This window comes from Delphinus delphis, chromosome 13 (assembly GCF_949987515.2).
Source record: "Delphinus delphis chromosome 13, mDelDel1.2, whole genome shotgun sequence".
Lineage (NCBI taxonomy): Eukaryota > Metazoa > Chordata > Mammalia > Artiodactyla > Delphinidae > Delphinus > Delphinus delphis.
In genome coordinates this window covers 48237554-48255103 of record NC_082695.1, presented here as the reverse complement: position 1 = coordinate 48255103, position 17550 = coordinate 48237554, and the positions used below count along the sequence as shown (strand labels likewise).

At 39.4% G+C, this 17550-nt stretch overlaps 1 protein-coding gene across 1 annotated transcript in view; it reads right to left on the bottom strand.

Moving 5' to 3' along the window:
• ASXL3 (ASXL transcriptional regulator 3) overlaps nt 1-17550 on the bottom strand; it is a 143288-nt gene that overhangs the window by 18710 nt on the left and 107028 nt on the right. Inside the window, exons 8-9 of the mRNA XM_060029529.1 lie at nt 4622-4718; nt 2356-2461 (exon numbers count right to left, since the gene is read on the bottom strand). Of these exons, the coding sequence (XP_059885512.1) occupies nt 2356-2461; nt 4622-4718 (203 nt within the window). The remainder of the gene's footprint in view (nt 1-2355; nt 2462-4621; nt 4719-17550) is intronic.

Here is a 17550-nt window from a genome sequence, read left to right as displayed (position 1 = left end):
TGTGGAGAAAAAGGAACACTCTTGCACTGCTGGTGGGAATGTGAACTGGTACAGCCACTATGGAGAACAGTATGGAGGTTCCTTAAAAAACTACAAATAGACCTACCATATGACCCAGCAATCCCACTCCTGGGCATATACCCTGAGAAAACCAAAATTCAAAAAGAGTCATGTACCAAAATGTTCATCGCAGCTCTATTTACAATAGCCCAGAGATGGAAACAACCTAAGTGTCCATCATTGGATGAATGGATAAAGAAGATGTGGTACATATATACAATGGAATATTACTCAGCCATAAAAAGCAACGAAACTGAGCTATTTGTAATGAGGTGGATGGACCTAGAGTCTGTCATACACAGTGAAGTAAGTCCGAAAGAGAAAGACAAATACCGTATGCTAACACATATATATGGAATTTAAGAAAAAAAAATGTCATGAAGAACCTAGGGGTAAGACAGGAATAAAGACACAGACCTACTAGAGAATGGACTTGAGGATATGGGGAGAGGGAAGGGTAAGCTGTGAGAAAGCGAGAGAGTGGCATGGACATATATACACTACCAAACGTAAAATAGATAGCTAGTGGGAAGCAGCCGCATAGCACAGGGAGATCAGCTCAGTGCTTTGAGGGGTGGGATAGGGAGGGTGGGAGGGAGGGAGACACAAGAGGGAAGAGATATGGGAACATATGTATATGTATAACTGACTCACTTTGTTATAAAGCAGAAACTAACACACCATTGTAAAGGAATTATACTCCAATAAAGATGTAAAAAAAATTTGTTTTTCAAGTTACAGATAAAAATTCTACAGCAGTTGGACTAGAGCAAAAAAAAAAAAAAACGACTTTCAAGCATTAATTGTGTATGTGGGAATTAAAGCACAAATTACTCTATCCATGATGATCTAACGTTGGTGTCAATTGTCAGCTCTTAAATCCCTCTTTCTTTCTTAGGGATCTGGCTGTCTGTGAGATTCAAATTCTGCCCAAGGAGAATATGTTCCTGTTAACCGTGAGGCAAAGGAGAAACTACTTTCAAATTAGCTCAGTCAGTACCATACTTAGGTGTGACTGGTATTATTTTTAAAACACACACATACACAAATAATAATAATAAATTAAAAAGCGGTTATAGCCTCCTACACTATTGGTGGGCAGGTACATTGGTGCAGTCACTAATGGAGAACAGTATGGAGGTTCCTCAGAAAGCTAAAAACAGAGTTGCCGTATGATCCAGCAATCCCACTCATGGGCATATATCCAGACCAAACTATAATTCAAAATGATATATGCACCCATATGTTCATAGCAGCACTATTCATAATAGCCAAGACATGGAAACAACCTAAACGTCCATCAAAAGATGAATGGATAAAGATGTGGTGTGTATATATACACAATGGAATATTACCTAGCCATAAAAAAATAATGAAATAATGTCATTTACAGCAACACGGATGGATGTACCTAGAGATTATCATACTAAGTGAAGTTAAGTCACACAGAGAAAGACAAATACCGTATGATATCACTTATATGTGGAATCTAAAATATGACACGAATGAACTTATCTATGAAACAGATTCATAGACACAGAGAACAGACTTCTGGTTGCCGAGTGGGGCTGGGGGCAGGATGGACTGGGAGTTTGGGATTAGCAGATGCAAACTATTATATATATGTAGAATGGATAAACAAGGTCCTACTGTATAGCACAGGGAACTATATTCAATATCCTATGATAAACCATAATGGAAAAGAATATAAAAGATAATGTATATACATGTATAACTGAATCACCTTGCTGTACAGCAGAAATTAACACACTGCAAATCAACTACTTGAATAAAATATGTTTTTAAAAAAGTGCTTTTACATAAAGAGGAAAATGGATAGAGTAAAGGGTAATACCTCAGGCTCTCCCCCAAATAAGGATGAAACAAATGTATATGGAGAGTCAAAATTTTTGGAAAAAAATGTGAGAATTAAATATGTGTCCAAGACTACTTATCTCTAATGCATTTATTAATGAAAATGCTTAGATTAAAAAAAAAACAGGAGATTTTAACTAAAATCCAGTTAGGAAAGCCAAAATTGACTTCTATAGAATTTCATGTGCTATTTTCAGTCCAAAATGAATTTTCATGGACAAGTTATAAACCCTTGAAAATGCATTTTTTAAAATTTAAGTGCCGATAGGCCATATAATTTTACCTGCAATTTCTTACACTGAGAGACTACTGCCTTTTATCACACGTTTATAAAGTTTTATAGCATGTGCTAAGTGAAACGGAGAATTACATTTTCATTCCCTTCTCAGAGAAATGAGAAGAAGATACTCTAGTACTTACTTTTCTCCATAAAACCTTTCGAAGAATTTTTCTTTCCAGGGTTCTGTTTTCTTTTCCTTTTCAATTTCTTGCCTTATCCGCAATTGCATTTCTGGAGTAAACTCTCCTAGAAAGAAAATGCTTAGATATTGAGTAAAAGTTGTCATATATTTTGCCAGTTAATAAAGAAAACATGTAACTAATTTGAATAAACTTTTATGGATGCCAAAAGGTAAAAAAGCTGAGCACTGATAATATTTCTACAGCTTCCTTTTTTATGAACATCACTCAGTCATTTAGTCTTAGACAGACTCCAAAGCATTTAGCAAATGTACTGAGTGCTAGGCGTTGTAAATGAAAGTGTATATTCACTGTCCTTGATGAAACCAGTCTGGTGAAAGAAAAAGCACACAGTTGAGTATAATAACACAATGTGGAAAGCCCTGTATAGGTCATAAGAATAAATGAAGGGAAAGTGCTTAATCCTCCCTAAATTGATTAGGGAAGACCATACATAGAACCTGATCCTTGAGTTAGCTTTTGAAAGATGACCAAGCTTTCATACAGTAATTAGTTCACAAGGCACAGAGATATGAATACGTATATTTACGTGCTTTTGAGTGGCCAGTTATGAGTAGACCACAGGATGAAATGAAATAGGAAAGGTAGGCAGTGGCCAATTACCCAACACATGTTTTAAAGAGAGCCCTGAATTTTTCCTGTAAGAGACAGAGGGAGGTCCTGGCGGTGTTCACTGAGGGAGGAATATGTCCAAATAAGCAACTTAGAAACTGGTTGGGAGGCTACTGAGTAGCATAGATGAGAGATGGAGATTACAGTCAGGCCAGCATCTTGAGAATGTTGGAGAAGATTCAAAGACACAAGTAACAGTTCATAACCAGATAGACCTGGGGAGAAGGAAGAGGAACAAAGACATCATCAAGGTTTCAAAGTGAGGAGCTGTGAGAAAAGGGGGTGACCTTAGTAGACAGAAGGCAGAAGAAATAGTAGACATTAAAAGGGAAGAGAGTGCTTCCCTGGTGGCGCAGTGGTTGAGAGTCCGCCTGCCGATGCAGGGGACACGGGTTTGTGCCCCGGTCCGGGAAGATCCCACATGCCGCGGAGCGGCTGGGCCCGTGAGTCATGGCCGCTGAGCCTGCGCGTCCGGAGCCTGTGCTCCGCAACGGGAGAGGCCACAACAGTGAGAAGCCCGCGTACCGCAAAAAAAAAAAAAAAAAAAGAAAGAAAAAGGGAAGAGAGTTTAATACTGGCATTTTGGTTTTAAGGTGCCTGATACTGGAAAGATCCAGCAGGTTTGTGGAATGGAGCAGCAAAGGATTGGGAAAGAGGACTTCCAGCCAGATTTGGACGTTCTCAGCATGTGGGCTATATAGCTGAAACTAGCTGAATGAGGCTCTTAGAGCATGGGAATAGTTGCAAAAGCAAATAGCAGGGAGGAGAATGGTGGAGACATCACCATTTACCATCAGGTGAAAGAACAGGAGCTCCTGAAGGAAGGTGAGAAAAGGCTGTCAGAAAGGTAGCCTGGGGACACAATTTAAAATATATTATGAATGTCGAAGGCAGATGGTTTCAAATTAGATGGGGTAGATAACAAGTGAGACATAGGAGAAGGAAGATGAAATGCCAAGGACTGAGAAGAGGAAAGTGAACTTTTTTTTTGTAATGAGAAAGCCATTCTTATTCTCTAGAAGGGACTGTTCCCATTGTGTATGGTGGGGTCACACCCAACCATAAACATGTGAGTGGCTAAGGGAGTAAAAATGTGGTAACACTGGGTATTTTTTAGTCTTTCATGAAGCTTGGTGACTAACGGAATGATAAGATGAAGTGGTGGCTTCAGGGGAAGACTGCATTAAAAGAAGATTCTTCCAGGCTCTTGGGCATTAGAGAATACACAATGCATCAAACACATAATTAAAATGATTATTCCAAAGAAAATCTTGCCATATCAAAAAATTTTATTATGTTCCAGATAACGTCATGCTTTCTTCAAAAATACTGGACTTTCTCTAGTTAAGCCCTCGCACAGAAACGAAGACCCAACACAGCAAAAATAAATAAGTTAATTAATTAATAAAAATACTGGACATCAAAAATGCGAAGTATAACAAAAGAATTAATGAAGTCATTTGAAATAGGATGTGAGTTTTTACTCAAGTATACTTCAGGGGGGAAAATGACTTGGGAAGCAGAGAAAGGTGCAAATCTCAGTACAGTCTGTTGACTTAAATATGTCAAATAATAATGGGAAATAGAAACTTACCTTCTGCCAGTCGCTGTTTCCAGCCTTGTGCTGCATATGCAAAGAATTCATTATTTAGAGCTGAAGTACTGAGGCGTAAAATTCCATCACTTCCCATCTAGGAAATAAGCCGACAAAACCAAGATTCCATCAAGAATAATTCAAAGCAAAAGTATGCAGGGAAGAAGCAAAAACTGAGGGTGTGAGTGTGTGTGTGAGAGAGAGAGAGAAAGAGCGCGAGAGAAACAGCAGGGTAAAAGGCAGGGAGGAAAGGAATCTAACAAAAGATGAATTTCCTAGTAGGAAAACTGCACTGCTTACAGTGACTATTATAATGACTAAATACATCAACTTAAAGGAAATCTGTATTAGGCATTTCCATTATCAGTGGTGAGTATAACAAATGTATGTGATTTAATCAAAAAATTTATATCTTTGTCATCTTTATATGCCTTAAATGATACCAAATTAAAAATCTACATATGTGTACACCTTTAGATTATTTTTTTAATTAAATTCTCTAAAGTTTGTGGAAGCTAAAGAAATCTAGTCTGATCACTTGGGTTCTTCCACTGTCTGAGGTTCAGTTCAGACGACAAAGTTCTGAAACATTAAAACAAATACACCCACACTGTCATACATACCCTTCGCTCTATTCTTCTCACCTCTTTGGGTGCACACAGAAAACAGGCATACAAAGTTTAAAATCTGTGCAACTGTATGCTACTAACCTTTTTCCTCAAATTTATTATTTTTCAAATTCATGTACGTATAGAAGAGATTTGGATAAGCATCATCGAACTGGATGCTTTTAACTTTCCAACTATTTACTACATCTGCCCTGTGAATGTATTCTGCTTGCTGACACGGGGGATAAAAATCATTAGTGTTGTCCTTGGCTGGCTTCTCATGTAGTTGAGGAGTGAAGACAGAACACATAAAAAGTTAAACAATGCCAAGCATGAGGTGAGTGGGAATTAAAAAGGGGAAAAAAAAAAAAAAGCTAGGGGAGGGTATCTAGGTGGATGTGAGTGGTTAGGAAGAACCTGATGCCAGGGGTCAAATGGGTTAGGGTCTTGGGCAAGTAACAGGATTGGGGCAGAATGGTTTTATATAAAGTATACAGTACAGAGTGGGAGCTTTGTTGTAGAGGAGGAACATCACAGACAATCAGTAACTGGACCGTTCATGAAGGCGTGAAGATGTTCTAGCCTGCTATTGAGTCAGTTTGGCAAACTGTAGCTCCAGTTACATTTTCAAAGATTTCCTCTTACTCTCATAGACACCCCCGTGTGTCCTAAGAGCTAATAAGTCACTGCTATCTGAAAACACACTCAGACACGTCTTAGTCCCATGTTTTTGTTCGTTTGCAGTCTTCTCTACACCCCATTTTCACCCACTGAAATACTGTCCCTCTTTTAAATTTAACTCAAATCATGCCTTCATGAATATGTCAGCTAAACCATCATTCGGGAGCAAAGGAGAATACTGAGTCTAAAAGTAAATATTATACTAGCAACTCAAAGCCGGATAATGGTCAACAAGTCCAGAAAAGAGAGACACTGAACAGGTGTGAGACATCCTGGATGCTGCCATCATGGCAGCCACAGATTTGAGATCCTGAGTTTCCTCATTTAAGAAGATACTGATAACCATACTAAAATATTCAATACACTTGGAAAATTTCAGGCAAGACTTTGCTCATGCATGGATTCACTGTTTACTCACAATTATTTCATCTTCATTCAATAGATACTTATTAAGCCACTCACACGAACCTGTGTACCGGGCGCTTTTTGGGTGCAGGCAATACGGTGGCAGTAAAGAAAAAGGCTCTGCCCTTATATTCTGAACATATTCCCCACACAGCAGATGGTTCTGGTCCCTGTGCATCTCTCCCACCCACCTGAGCTCAGCACGGCTGTGACGTACAGTGACATCGCCACGCACGTATCCCACCTCAGGGTCTTACCACAGCCCCAAGTTGTGAGTGGCTAAATGGCCTCGCCTTCCCACCTTTTAATTGGACACTTCTAGGACACTATCTCCTGGCACGCAGTATACGAACTGAGTCAAGGGATGCCATTTGGTGCTGTGTCCTCAACAGTTAGGACTAGTAGGTGGAAGGCAAGTGCCCTGAAGAGAAAAAGGAATTGGTTTACTATGAGGTACAGTTATGGAAGGCACAATGGAAAAGGTTAGATTTTCTACATTTGAGAACACGCATGGCGCTTCATAATTTGGAGTCCCTGCACAATGCCTATTATATTGCAGGCACTCAATAAACGTTTATTGCCCTGTCTTTGCTTCGTGTAAGAGAAAGATTTACAATTTAACTCCGGTAGCTGACATATAGGATTTTAGTTTGGTGTGTTCTGCCAGGCCAGGGGAATGATTAGTTATTAATTGGAATTTCAGCATAATTTTAAAACACAAAGAAATACCAGATCCAGGTTAGCTCTGACAGAGTCTCAAGATTTCAGCACATGAAAATGCAAGGCAGTGTGAAATGAACACATTCAAGAATATGGAAGCTAGCCCGGGAGGAAAATGTTTTTCTTTTAAAAGCAAAAAATAATATTAACTGCCAGGCTTCCAGCCTGTCTGAGACAGCACAATTAAACACTAGGGCTAAATTAAATATGTGCCAATAAAACTTTTTAAATACACTATTAATTTTATGGCGTTTCAGAAATACTGTCCAAAAGACATGTCATTTTAATGAGCTGGAACAATACACGTTTCTGAAAGTTTTATTTATTTATTTATCGCAGAGCTATAAATTCTGGTTTTTCTGATTACCCACAATAGAAACATTCATTCTAAAAACTCCCCTAACTCTCTTATAGTGAAGTATCCAAATAAGCTATTGATAAGCTATGCTTCTTTTTTCATTAGAAGGAGAAAAACTCTGTGCTGTTGTGGAAGAAAATAAGTACGGTTAAAGGAAAACTTATTTGTGGAGAGATCCTTTCACAGAGATTTAAGTCTCTGTTGGTGAGTACATCATTTGCCTTTGGGGTCAGTTATATTAACGTACATTTTATGGGATGGATATCAGTGGAATTCAAAGGATTAAAATGTTATTGCTACTTGAAAACCATCCAATGTTTGAAGTTTGAGGAATGTTAATTCTGTATGAGAATATATTTACATTTAATAATAACCCTTTGCACCTCTAAAAGATTCTTTATCCCTTTTTTTCTAATTTGGGGTTTTTTGCAAGTGATTCGGAATGCGTGGCACGTGGGTTGCTTAGAGGAAGCGTGAGAAATGTGCTGGAGAGTCAGAAAGTGGCTAAATCATAAGGGGACACCTAGATATACTTAGCAATTTGGACTTCATCCTACAGGTAATGGGGAGCAATTCAAAGCGAAGCCAAAACAAGACGAAAAGGTTCGTGCTGAGTGTGTGTGGGGAAGTGGACCGCTGATGTAGATGGTGTGTCCAGGACGAGCCTCTCTAATGCTCACTGTTGATCAGGACACCGGAGCTGAAACCTGAATGAGAGAAGAAGGAGCCACGCAGCCATGGTTGGGAGAGCGTGCTTGGTGGAGGGACGTAAATGCAGAGGCCCTCAGGTGGGGCTTGCGAGGAGGCCCTAAGAGATGGAAAGATTTTAGAAGCAGGAGAAACAGGGGCTGAGGGGCCAGGATCACACTGGGCCTCGGAGCCCACTGTAAAGACTGGCTTTTCCCCCAAGCGAGCTGGAAAGCCTCTGGGATTTTGGCCTGACAAATGAAAAGATCAGACATTTCAAAAGGATAGCGCTGACTGCTGCATTTTAAAAAAGCCTTTAGAGCTGTCCAACAGCAATATAAATATTGGGCCACATCTGTGATTTTAATTATTCTAATAATCACATTAAAATAGCAAAAAGAAACATGAAATTAATTCTAATAACACATTTTATTTAATCCAACCTATATGAAATGTTATTGTTTCAATATATAATCAACACGAAATGTTATTAATGAGATATTTCTCATTCCCTTTGTATACTAATCTTTTCATATCCAGTATATATTTTTATAACACATCTCAATTCAGATCACCCGTAGTTCTAAAGCTCAATAGTCACTGCTGGCTAGCAGCTACTGTATTGGAAAGCATAGTTTTAGAAGATAAAGACTCACCAGGGACTTGGCTATGTAGTTATTGAGATAATGCAAATAGTAGGTTGACAGCTGTAGAGGTGGTGAGAAATGGTTGGGTTCTGATTATATTCTGAAGGTTGAGCCAACAGGACTTGATGATGGATGGGATGTGTGGTATGAGAGAAAGCAAGCAGGCAAGGATGACACCAAAGACTTCTGGCCTTGGCAATTGAAATTACGAAATTGCTATTTATTACAACGGAAAACACTATGGGAGGACGAGGTTTAGTCCTGAAACAATTAAGGTTGAGATGCTGATTATAATTCCAAATTGATGTCTCAGATATATCATTCTGCACGTAGTGTAAAGAATGCCCTGGATAAAGACAGGACAAGAAACAGGGACTTCTGGCAAGAAGTACCAAGAGAAGTCCATGGAAAAAATGACGAGAAGTCTTAAGACTGTTCAGGCAGTGGGAGTAAAGATGCATGTCCTCCAGGCGGAATAAGGGAACCAGAAATGATGGGGCTGAGTGAGCGTGTGTGTGGGTGGTGAATGAGATAAAGGCATGAAAGATGATGGCCAAGAACAAGTCTTGGATAATTTGGTAGATGCTGGAAACAGCCATCAGGACAGGAAAAGGCACAGGAGGGGCAGTGTCTTGGACAAAGAAATGATGGATCTTTCTTTGGATATGCTAATATAAGGACATCATGAAGGCATCCAAGTAAAGATGATCTAATCAAGAGCCGGAACTCAGGGAAGAAGCTCAATGGTGAGGAAGGAATCAAACACAGAAAATTAGTCATTAGTAGCAAAGAAAGTGTAACTGCAAACATGGATATGGATGAGAACACCCAGGAAGGATTTACCAAAAGAGAAGACGGCTTAAAGCAGGGCCCTGAGGAACACCAACGTAGGAGGAATGGGCAGAAGAAGTAAATCCTGTTAGGAAGACTGAGAAAAGGCAGCCAGAGGCAGGAAGAAAGTCAAAGCAGACGGCATCGTAGCTGAAAGGAAAGAAAGAGTTTCAAGAAGATCTGTACTGTGTATGTGCTGATATCTATCAAGCCACATGCAATTACTTAGGTCAACACCGTGTACAGTACACTATACTAGCTGTTGTGTCCAATAAAACAATCAACAGGGTCTTTAGAGCAAAGACAACCTAGTCAGTGAGAGGCCAGCCAGGAGTCGAATGCAAAAGCAAAAGAGTAATGAGCAGAGAGACTACAAGCTGTTATTACTGACCCCCTTATACCCTGATCAAGCATCCAGAGCCCTTGTATTCTATACCCCAGTAGGAATTAAAGTCAGGATATTCATTCTTTCTAAAGGGTAAGTTTTCATTTTTTGCCTTACCATTAAGTATGATTCAGATGGCTCAGAAGATTCTATATAAGTACGGCTCAAGTTTTATCCATAAGAGAAAATGTAATTCTTTAAGCATAAAGTTAGGCATAAAGAATGAAAGAGAGCTTCTGAGAAAGACAGTATCAGTAAGGGAGAGAGGATCAGCGGTATACTAAAGACAGTTTGGCCAATAATTTTTTATTGCTATTTCTAAAACTGCCTTAAGACACTATTTCCCAAACTGTGCTTTGAAAAACAGGAATTTTAAGGGGTAATTATAATTTTAATGGGTAATCTATCTAGAAGGAAATTGATTCTACCATCCAATAAGTATAGCCTATATCTACTAAATATGGTTAAATGGTTTTCTTTACTATAAGTATTCTCAAGTATGCTAGAATTTACTTTAAACCCTTAAGAATATATGTATCATGCAGTATTTCGCAAACTTTTAAATCCTGTAATCCTCTTCCAGAACGATTATCAATATCTCATGGAACAAGTACAAGTGTTCTCCAGAATACAGTCTGGGAAATGATGCTTTAAAAGTTGTGAAAGTATTATTGTCAGAAGCAGTAAAATGAGATAAACCTAGCACAATGAATTTGCACACACTAGGTACTAAATCCTTGTTAAGCAACATGAATGCAAATTTCTAAGATCTGGACATGGGATAATTTTCAGTATACCCCAAAAATCAAATATTAAAAATAAATAAATAAAATAGTGAAAACTAGTAAAGGATGATGCTATAAGCCTAAACAACCTCAATTTCAAAGCCCACTGCAGAAAACAATTATTCGACATTACTTTTAAAAATTATATCAAACTATAAATACATAAAACAACTTTTCTTTAAATACATAGAGACTATCATTATAAAGTAGTAATCAAGACTATCTGGAATTATATGGAGGTTAAAGAAAAAAAAACCCGACACCATTTTCATCTGCCCTCCACCTCGTTTCTTTTAGGTGTCCATGGAATTAAGCTGATGTGAACAAAAGAGAAATCTCAGAAAATACTACCTCCCAAAATCAACATGTAGATGGAAAAGTAGAAGGCTTTTGTCATCACTGTTATGATAGGCCATTAAAGTTGATTTTATAATAAAAGCCTCTCTTCTGAGTCGAATAGGTTCCTTTTCTTCATAATACTTGCTGCTCTGGGAATCACTGCTGAGCACTGGGACAGAATCCACAAGGTATGAAGTTCAGCAGGGAAGAATTTGGGAGATGGAAGATCCACTGTACTTAGGATGACGGCAGGTTTAATTGTTAACTAGAATAAAGTCCTTGAGGCAGAGGAGTGGGCAACATTTAATTATTAAATGAGATGTTCAAGTATGTAAATTGCAAAGGGCTTTGAAAACGAAGATTATAAAATGACAAAATAACAGCTGGTCTTGTGGGAATAGATTATCACTTCATTAAAAAAGACATATAGGGCTTCCCTGGTGGCGCAGTGCTTGAGAGTCCGCCTGCCAATGCAGGGGACATGGGTTCGTGCCCCGGTCTGGGAGGATCCCACGTGCCGCGGAGAGGCTAGGCCCATGAGCCATGGCCGCTGAGCCTGCATGTCTGGAGTCTGTGCTCCGCAACGGGAGAGGCCACAACAGTGAGAGGCCCGCGTACCGCAAAAAAGAAACCCCCCAAAACCCATATAAATACATATATGTGCATGTATCTATATATCTATATCTATACATTCATGTACATCTATATGTGTGTAATAAAGTTTTCTTCCTCTAGAAACACAATCTGTAAACAACCCAACCACTTAGCTAAGATAACCATTGCCTTTGGAATGGAATCTCTCGCACCTCCCAAGAGAACTGTTCTGCCTTCCACCAGACACCTGCCCAAGCCTCCAGGTTGGCAGAGGAGGTCTTCAATTAGAGGTTGGGAAGGCCATCCCCTAGAGTAAGACCTGCTGGTAAGCAATTTCTCAGGACCCAATTAACAGGGAAAAGGAATTCCCTAGAAATAAGAGAAAAAGATATTCTCATAATTGGTGCTACGAATTTCAGCATATACAATCAGAAGAGCCTCACTTGAGGGATGTATATGGTATTAAAAACACATGAAAAAAGAATCCTGATATTGATTCTTAAAAGACTTTAATTATTGAGTTTCGATTACTTTACTTACATGGGATTTCCCTTAATCTTCTGGATTAAAAACAAAAATCATTTTCTAATGACATTGTTTTACACATTTACATACTTCCACTTTTGCTAAGAATCACCCTGCTTTAAACTGCAAAGGGAGGAATCTCTATTCAATAATGTCTCTAATGTGTCAGCATCCTGCTCAGAAGAGATGTAGCCTGTGGTAAAATAGGTAAAAATAACGAAATAAAGACATCTAAAGACGGAAGTCAAGTCATAGACAGATCAAGCTTTAATCAACCTCTCAAAATTACAGAAGTATGTTTTGATGTTTATGGTTCATCTCTTTCATTAAACTTTGTGGACAACCCCTGGCCACACACTGGGACAATCTGATAGGGCTTGATGAGAAATGACTTATTTTCTTGGATCCAAATGAATATAAATAAAATTTAAACACGTTTTAGCAAATATGAGAATGTGTGTATCTTAAAAGACATTCTCTCATAATTGTATTTTCATCAATGTTCCCTCTGTGGGAGGAAAATGGAAAAGCAAACTTCCAATGCAACCACAGAATACTAGGGCTTTATTTATTGAAAGAAAGCTCATGTCCTTGTAGAGATAAAATAAGGTTCTGTTATGAGGTTGTGGGAATCAATGAATCACTGTTTCCACTTTAATACACTGAACAGCTGTGTTTAAGTGACTATCTATTAGTCACTCACGTCTTTAACAAACATTTCATAAGCAGCCAAGAACTACTTGCCAAGAACTGTGAAACGGACACACGGCTTCTGCTGCCGTAAGAGCTTAGTATCTAGGATGGGACCGAGAAAAGGTAATGTTCGCTATAATAGTACGGCTAAGTACCTAGAGAAGGAAAAGATGCCATAAGAACTCCCAGGCCTGGGTACCAGTATGCCTTTAATTCCCCGTTTATAGTTTGTTAATATCTACACCTGAAGTTTACTCCTCTCCCCAGTTAAACAATGCCCCAATCTACTATTGTTCAGTGACAGTTGTATTTATAACTATAATAACGACTCTAATTAATTTAGTAGCTACGACCAGGGAGGTAGGTAAGTGGTGAAACAGGATTTGACCCCTCAAAATAATACCTTTTCTATTATACCATGGGGCTTCCTTTAATTAACATGCAGGCATTCATTCTTCTACTCAAAACCTTTATGTGGGCTTCCCTGGTGGCGCAGTGGTTTAGAGTCCGCCTGCCGATGCAGGGGACACGGGTTCGTGCCCCGGTCCGGGAAGATCCCACATGCCGCGGAGCAGCTGGGCCCGTGAGCCATGGCCGCTGAGCCTGCGCGTCCGGAGCCTGTGCTCCGCAACGGGAGAGGCCACAGCAGTGAGAGGCCCGCGTACCGGAAAAAAAAAAAAAAAAAAAAAAATATATATATATATATATATATATATATATATATATATATATATATGTAAAATGCTTTGACTAGTGGTTGTTCAGGGAAAGATAACAGGAAGTTTAGCTATAATAATTATTATTATTGGGTAGTAGGTGTGACAGACACACCTCAGAGTACCCCCAATGTGTCTGTGTTTGTGTGTGTGTATGTGTGTTTATGTGTATGTATCTGTGTACAGGGGATTAAAAGAGAGAATACAAGACTCCAAGCAGCATTATCAAAGAAGAGGGATTATAAAGAAAGAACAGACTGTAATCTCCGTGAGGACAGTGCTTTGCACTCCATGATAGAGTAGGTACTTAATAAATATTGTTGAATAAAATAATTTTGTTGTGGTTTAGCTGTCTCACTGTTCGATGCATCTATGTAACCTTATCCAGTCTTTTGATGATGGTACCCAAAAGATACTTTTGTTAGGGTGAATAAACAATTGATTTTATAAGGAATGTAGGAGCTTGTAAGAGCAGGAGCTACTTTTAGTTATTGTTTTTGATGTAAAGTAGCAAAGAGGAAAAAAAGCAGACAACGGATTTTAGCCTTCACCTAGGGGGTTATCAACACCAGGGTTATGTTACTGTAATACAACGTCCCAAAGTGTGCACAATGTATATTTTCAAATTAAGCAGTTGTGCAGCAAAACAAAACACGGAAGGAATACTCTGGTAGGATTTAAACTTGACGTATATACAAAAACTTTAAATCCTACCAGAGTAGGATGTAGAGGTTGCACAAATAAATTAAAACAAAAACCAATAAAACAAACTCTGATATGTGCAAAGATGTCCGCGGCATTCTCCTTAAGTAAGTAACCCAGCATGTCACAGTGGAAAGAGGGCTGGATTTAAAGTTAGAAAATTGGGCTGCTGATCTCAGTTTTGCATTTTCATATCTGTCTGAAGATGCTCCAGGTGCTTAATAACAGCTTCCTAGTCTCTGTTTGTCTCATTATTCAAATGGAAAAAGCAAACCTACTTGCAACGCTGTTACATGAATTAGAAATAACAAATGTAAAGAACCCAACCACTACCTAGTGAGTGAAATTTTCAAAGATACTACTTACAGAGAGTGAAGTTTCAAAAGATCAATATATAATAATACTAGCCATCACTTACTGAGTGCTTAGTCTCTGATCTTTTATATCTGGGAATTCTTAAGTACGAACTTTATTAAGTTTACATCACTTGAACACAGACACCATGATATCCAAGAAGCAACATTTGGAAGGAATTATCTGCTTTTGAAACTAGGTATCACAGCTGGAGAGCCTGTGTACCCGGTAGGCATGCCTGCCTTAGTGCTGGCTGGTCACCTGAATGCTACTATTCCCTTCTGAGAAATCAGCCCCTTAGCCTTGAGCAATATCAGTCCTGCTACCCAGGCCAAAGCTCGTTGGCCCAGAGATCAGTGTCAAAGACAAAGCTGTCACAGAGAGACATTCTGTGAACTAGGATAACCAATTAATCACCTCCTCCCTGTTTCAGGGAAAGAGATAAGGTCTGAAATACCATAAGAGATGTCCTGAGAAGAACCAAGATATCCCAGATCACGTAAGAAAAGAAGAGAGAGGTCTAGCATTTAACTCCTTCCTCCTCCCCCGTAATTACTTCAAGTCCCCCAACTCTCAGCTCATCAGATCTCCATTTCTTGCAACCTGAGCAAAGCTGGACGAATACAGCTAAAAAAGTATTACACTGAGTAATCTATTAAACATTTTCCACTTTGAAGAGAGCATGCAGTTCATTGGAGAAAGAAATTACATTTGCAAAGAGGGCCAAAGACCATGAAAAAAGTTGGACTGCAATGCAAATTAATAACAAGCCAGCAGTTCAACTTATAGCACATTATAAGGGTAGATTTTCATAAAGATAAGACTCTAAATCAGCTTGTAAATTTTTATAACAAAATGCCAAACATGCCACCTAAATCAAACTGACACCAAGCACCTAAATGAAACTCCTAAGACACACAGCTCTCTTTTTGTTAGTAACAGAGAATGCCCGCCCATCCGTGATATTTGAATTACTTCTGTCACAGAGATGACACACCTAACCTTCATTCCTTTACTTCCTTATTTCCCCAATACATTCTATGATAGGGATCCTTGAGATATTCCTCGGGAAATAATCTTATGTTCAATTAACGTTGTTGACACAAAGTTCAACAATTTTCTTCACTACAGAGCTTTGGAGTCTTTACTATGCCAGTGAGAGTGGCCTTTCTCAAACTCCTGAAAGCTCAGAGCATTGCTCCCCATAGAATATTCTGTGGGAATGATACTGTGCACACTGTGTTCACTATAGGAACGGTTACCTGGTATCTAAAGTACAGCAAATCAGAGCATTAGAGAAGCACAGAGTGAGACTCTATTACTCGACCCCTCAACAGACGTGTCTTTAAAACTCCAATTCAGTGAACTCTCAAACTGTTGTCAAAGGCCAGAATAAAACATGGCCTTTCTGAACCATGTCCTGGTCACTCTTACAAAATTGCCATTGAAACATAATTCAAATGCTGTTGGGTTTTTCCTACATGTACACCTATTATTCTCTTTTTAAAAATGAGGTCTGTGTGACTTTTTGTGTTTGTACTTGACTCCAGAGTATGGCCACCATGAACTGCTTCAATGGAAGCAGGAACAAAATAAAATAAAGTGAAACACTGAGACCTCACTTGAGCTTCATGTCCACCGTCCTGAGTCACAGGCTGTTGAGGGGTGTGCTGAGAGGAGGGAGAGACGGACCGTCTGCCAAGCAGACGAACATCTTCACCTTCATTCGAGCTCACTGCACTTCAAATTGTGCACTCAACTTGTTTCCAGGTTAGGTACTTTACCAACTGTAAATTTTAACTAAACTTGTCACCGCCAAATGGACAAGGGGCTTCAAAGATCCCTTCCAAGAAATGAATTCAGCACTAACAAGCAAATTTAAGCAAAAAGAAACAGAGTAGAGCTACCATGGGTCCTCCTAGTGTAAATTCACCATGGGCCACACAGAAAGAAGGACCAGTATGAGGAGGCTGGGGGACACTTTGGAGAGAGGGGTGGTGGGGAGACGCACACACCATGGGTCTAGAAGATACCATCAACTCAGGAGATGAGTTGTGGTCTAAAGCTGAGAGAAGGGAACCTTGGACAGTATAAAAAAGGATGCTCGCTTCTCAAGGGAAATATGGGAGCAATAATTGGCCTGCTTTAGAGTTAGAACTAACCACATGTCCTTAGGCAAGTTACTGTAACCATATGAAACTCATTTACAAGGTCTGTAAAATGGAGTGATTAAAATAGAAGGCCTCGAATGTTTCTTCCAGGACCAAGGTTCTACGACATTGGTAGAGGGAAGGAAAAAAGAACGACTGCGATCCCCGAGATCAAGCCCAAAGGAGCGCCTGTTAAGTAAGGAAGAAAGGAGGTGCTGACAAGCTCAAGGAGTGGCGTGATTCCATGCACTTGTGGCCACTTAAGGCGATCTGAATCCTTGAAGGGGGCTGTCCTAAAGCCTGTGAATAGACACCACTGAGATGCAAGGACCACAGTGCATATGTGAGTATAGGGGTACCCCGGAAGAGCCGCAGAGAGCGGGAGACAAGGATGACGTCTAGGAGAAAAGTTGCTAGAAATAAGAGTTGCTAATTGAAGTGTGTCTGCTGGGGAGAGTGAGGTGGGGAGGTATTTTCACATTTATGGGAATATTCCCAGCCTTTAGAGGGCAGAGTGGAAAGATACAGAGGCCCAGCAATGGGCCCACATTCACACGATAGAGAAATGCCCTGCACCCCACATGCCTTAGAAATGACTCAAAGGACATGCATGCAAGGAAAACGCCTGCTGTGCTGGTCCAAGGCTAGAATATAACACCATCTTTTTGCATGAGTTTTGATACCTACTGAGTTTTCTTTCTTGGAAAACTCAGTAGATATCAAATGCATCTAATGTGTATTTTGAGAGA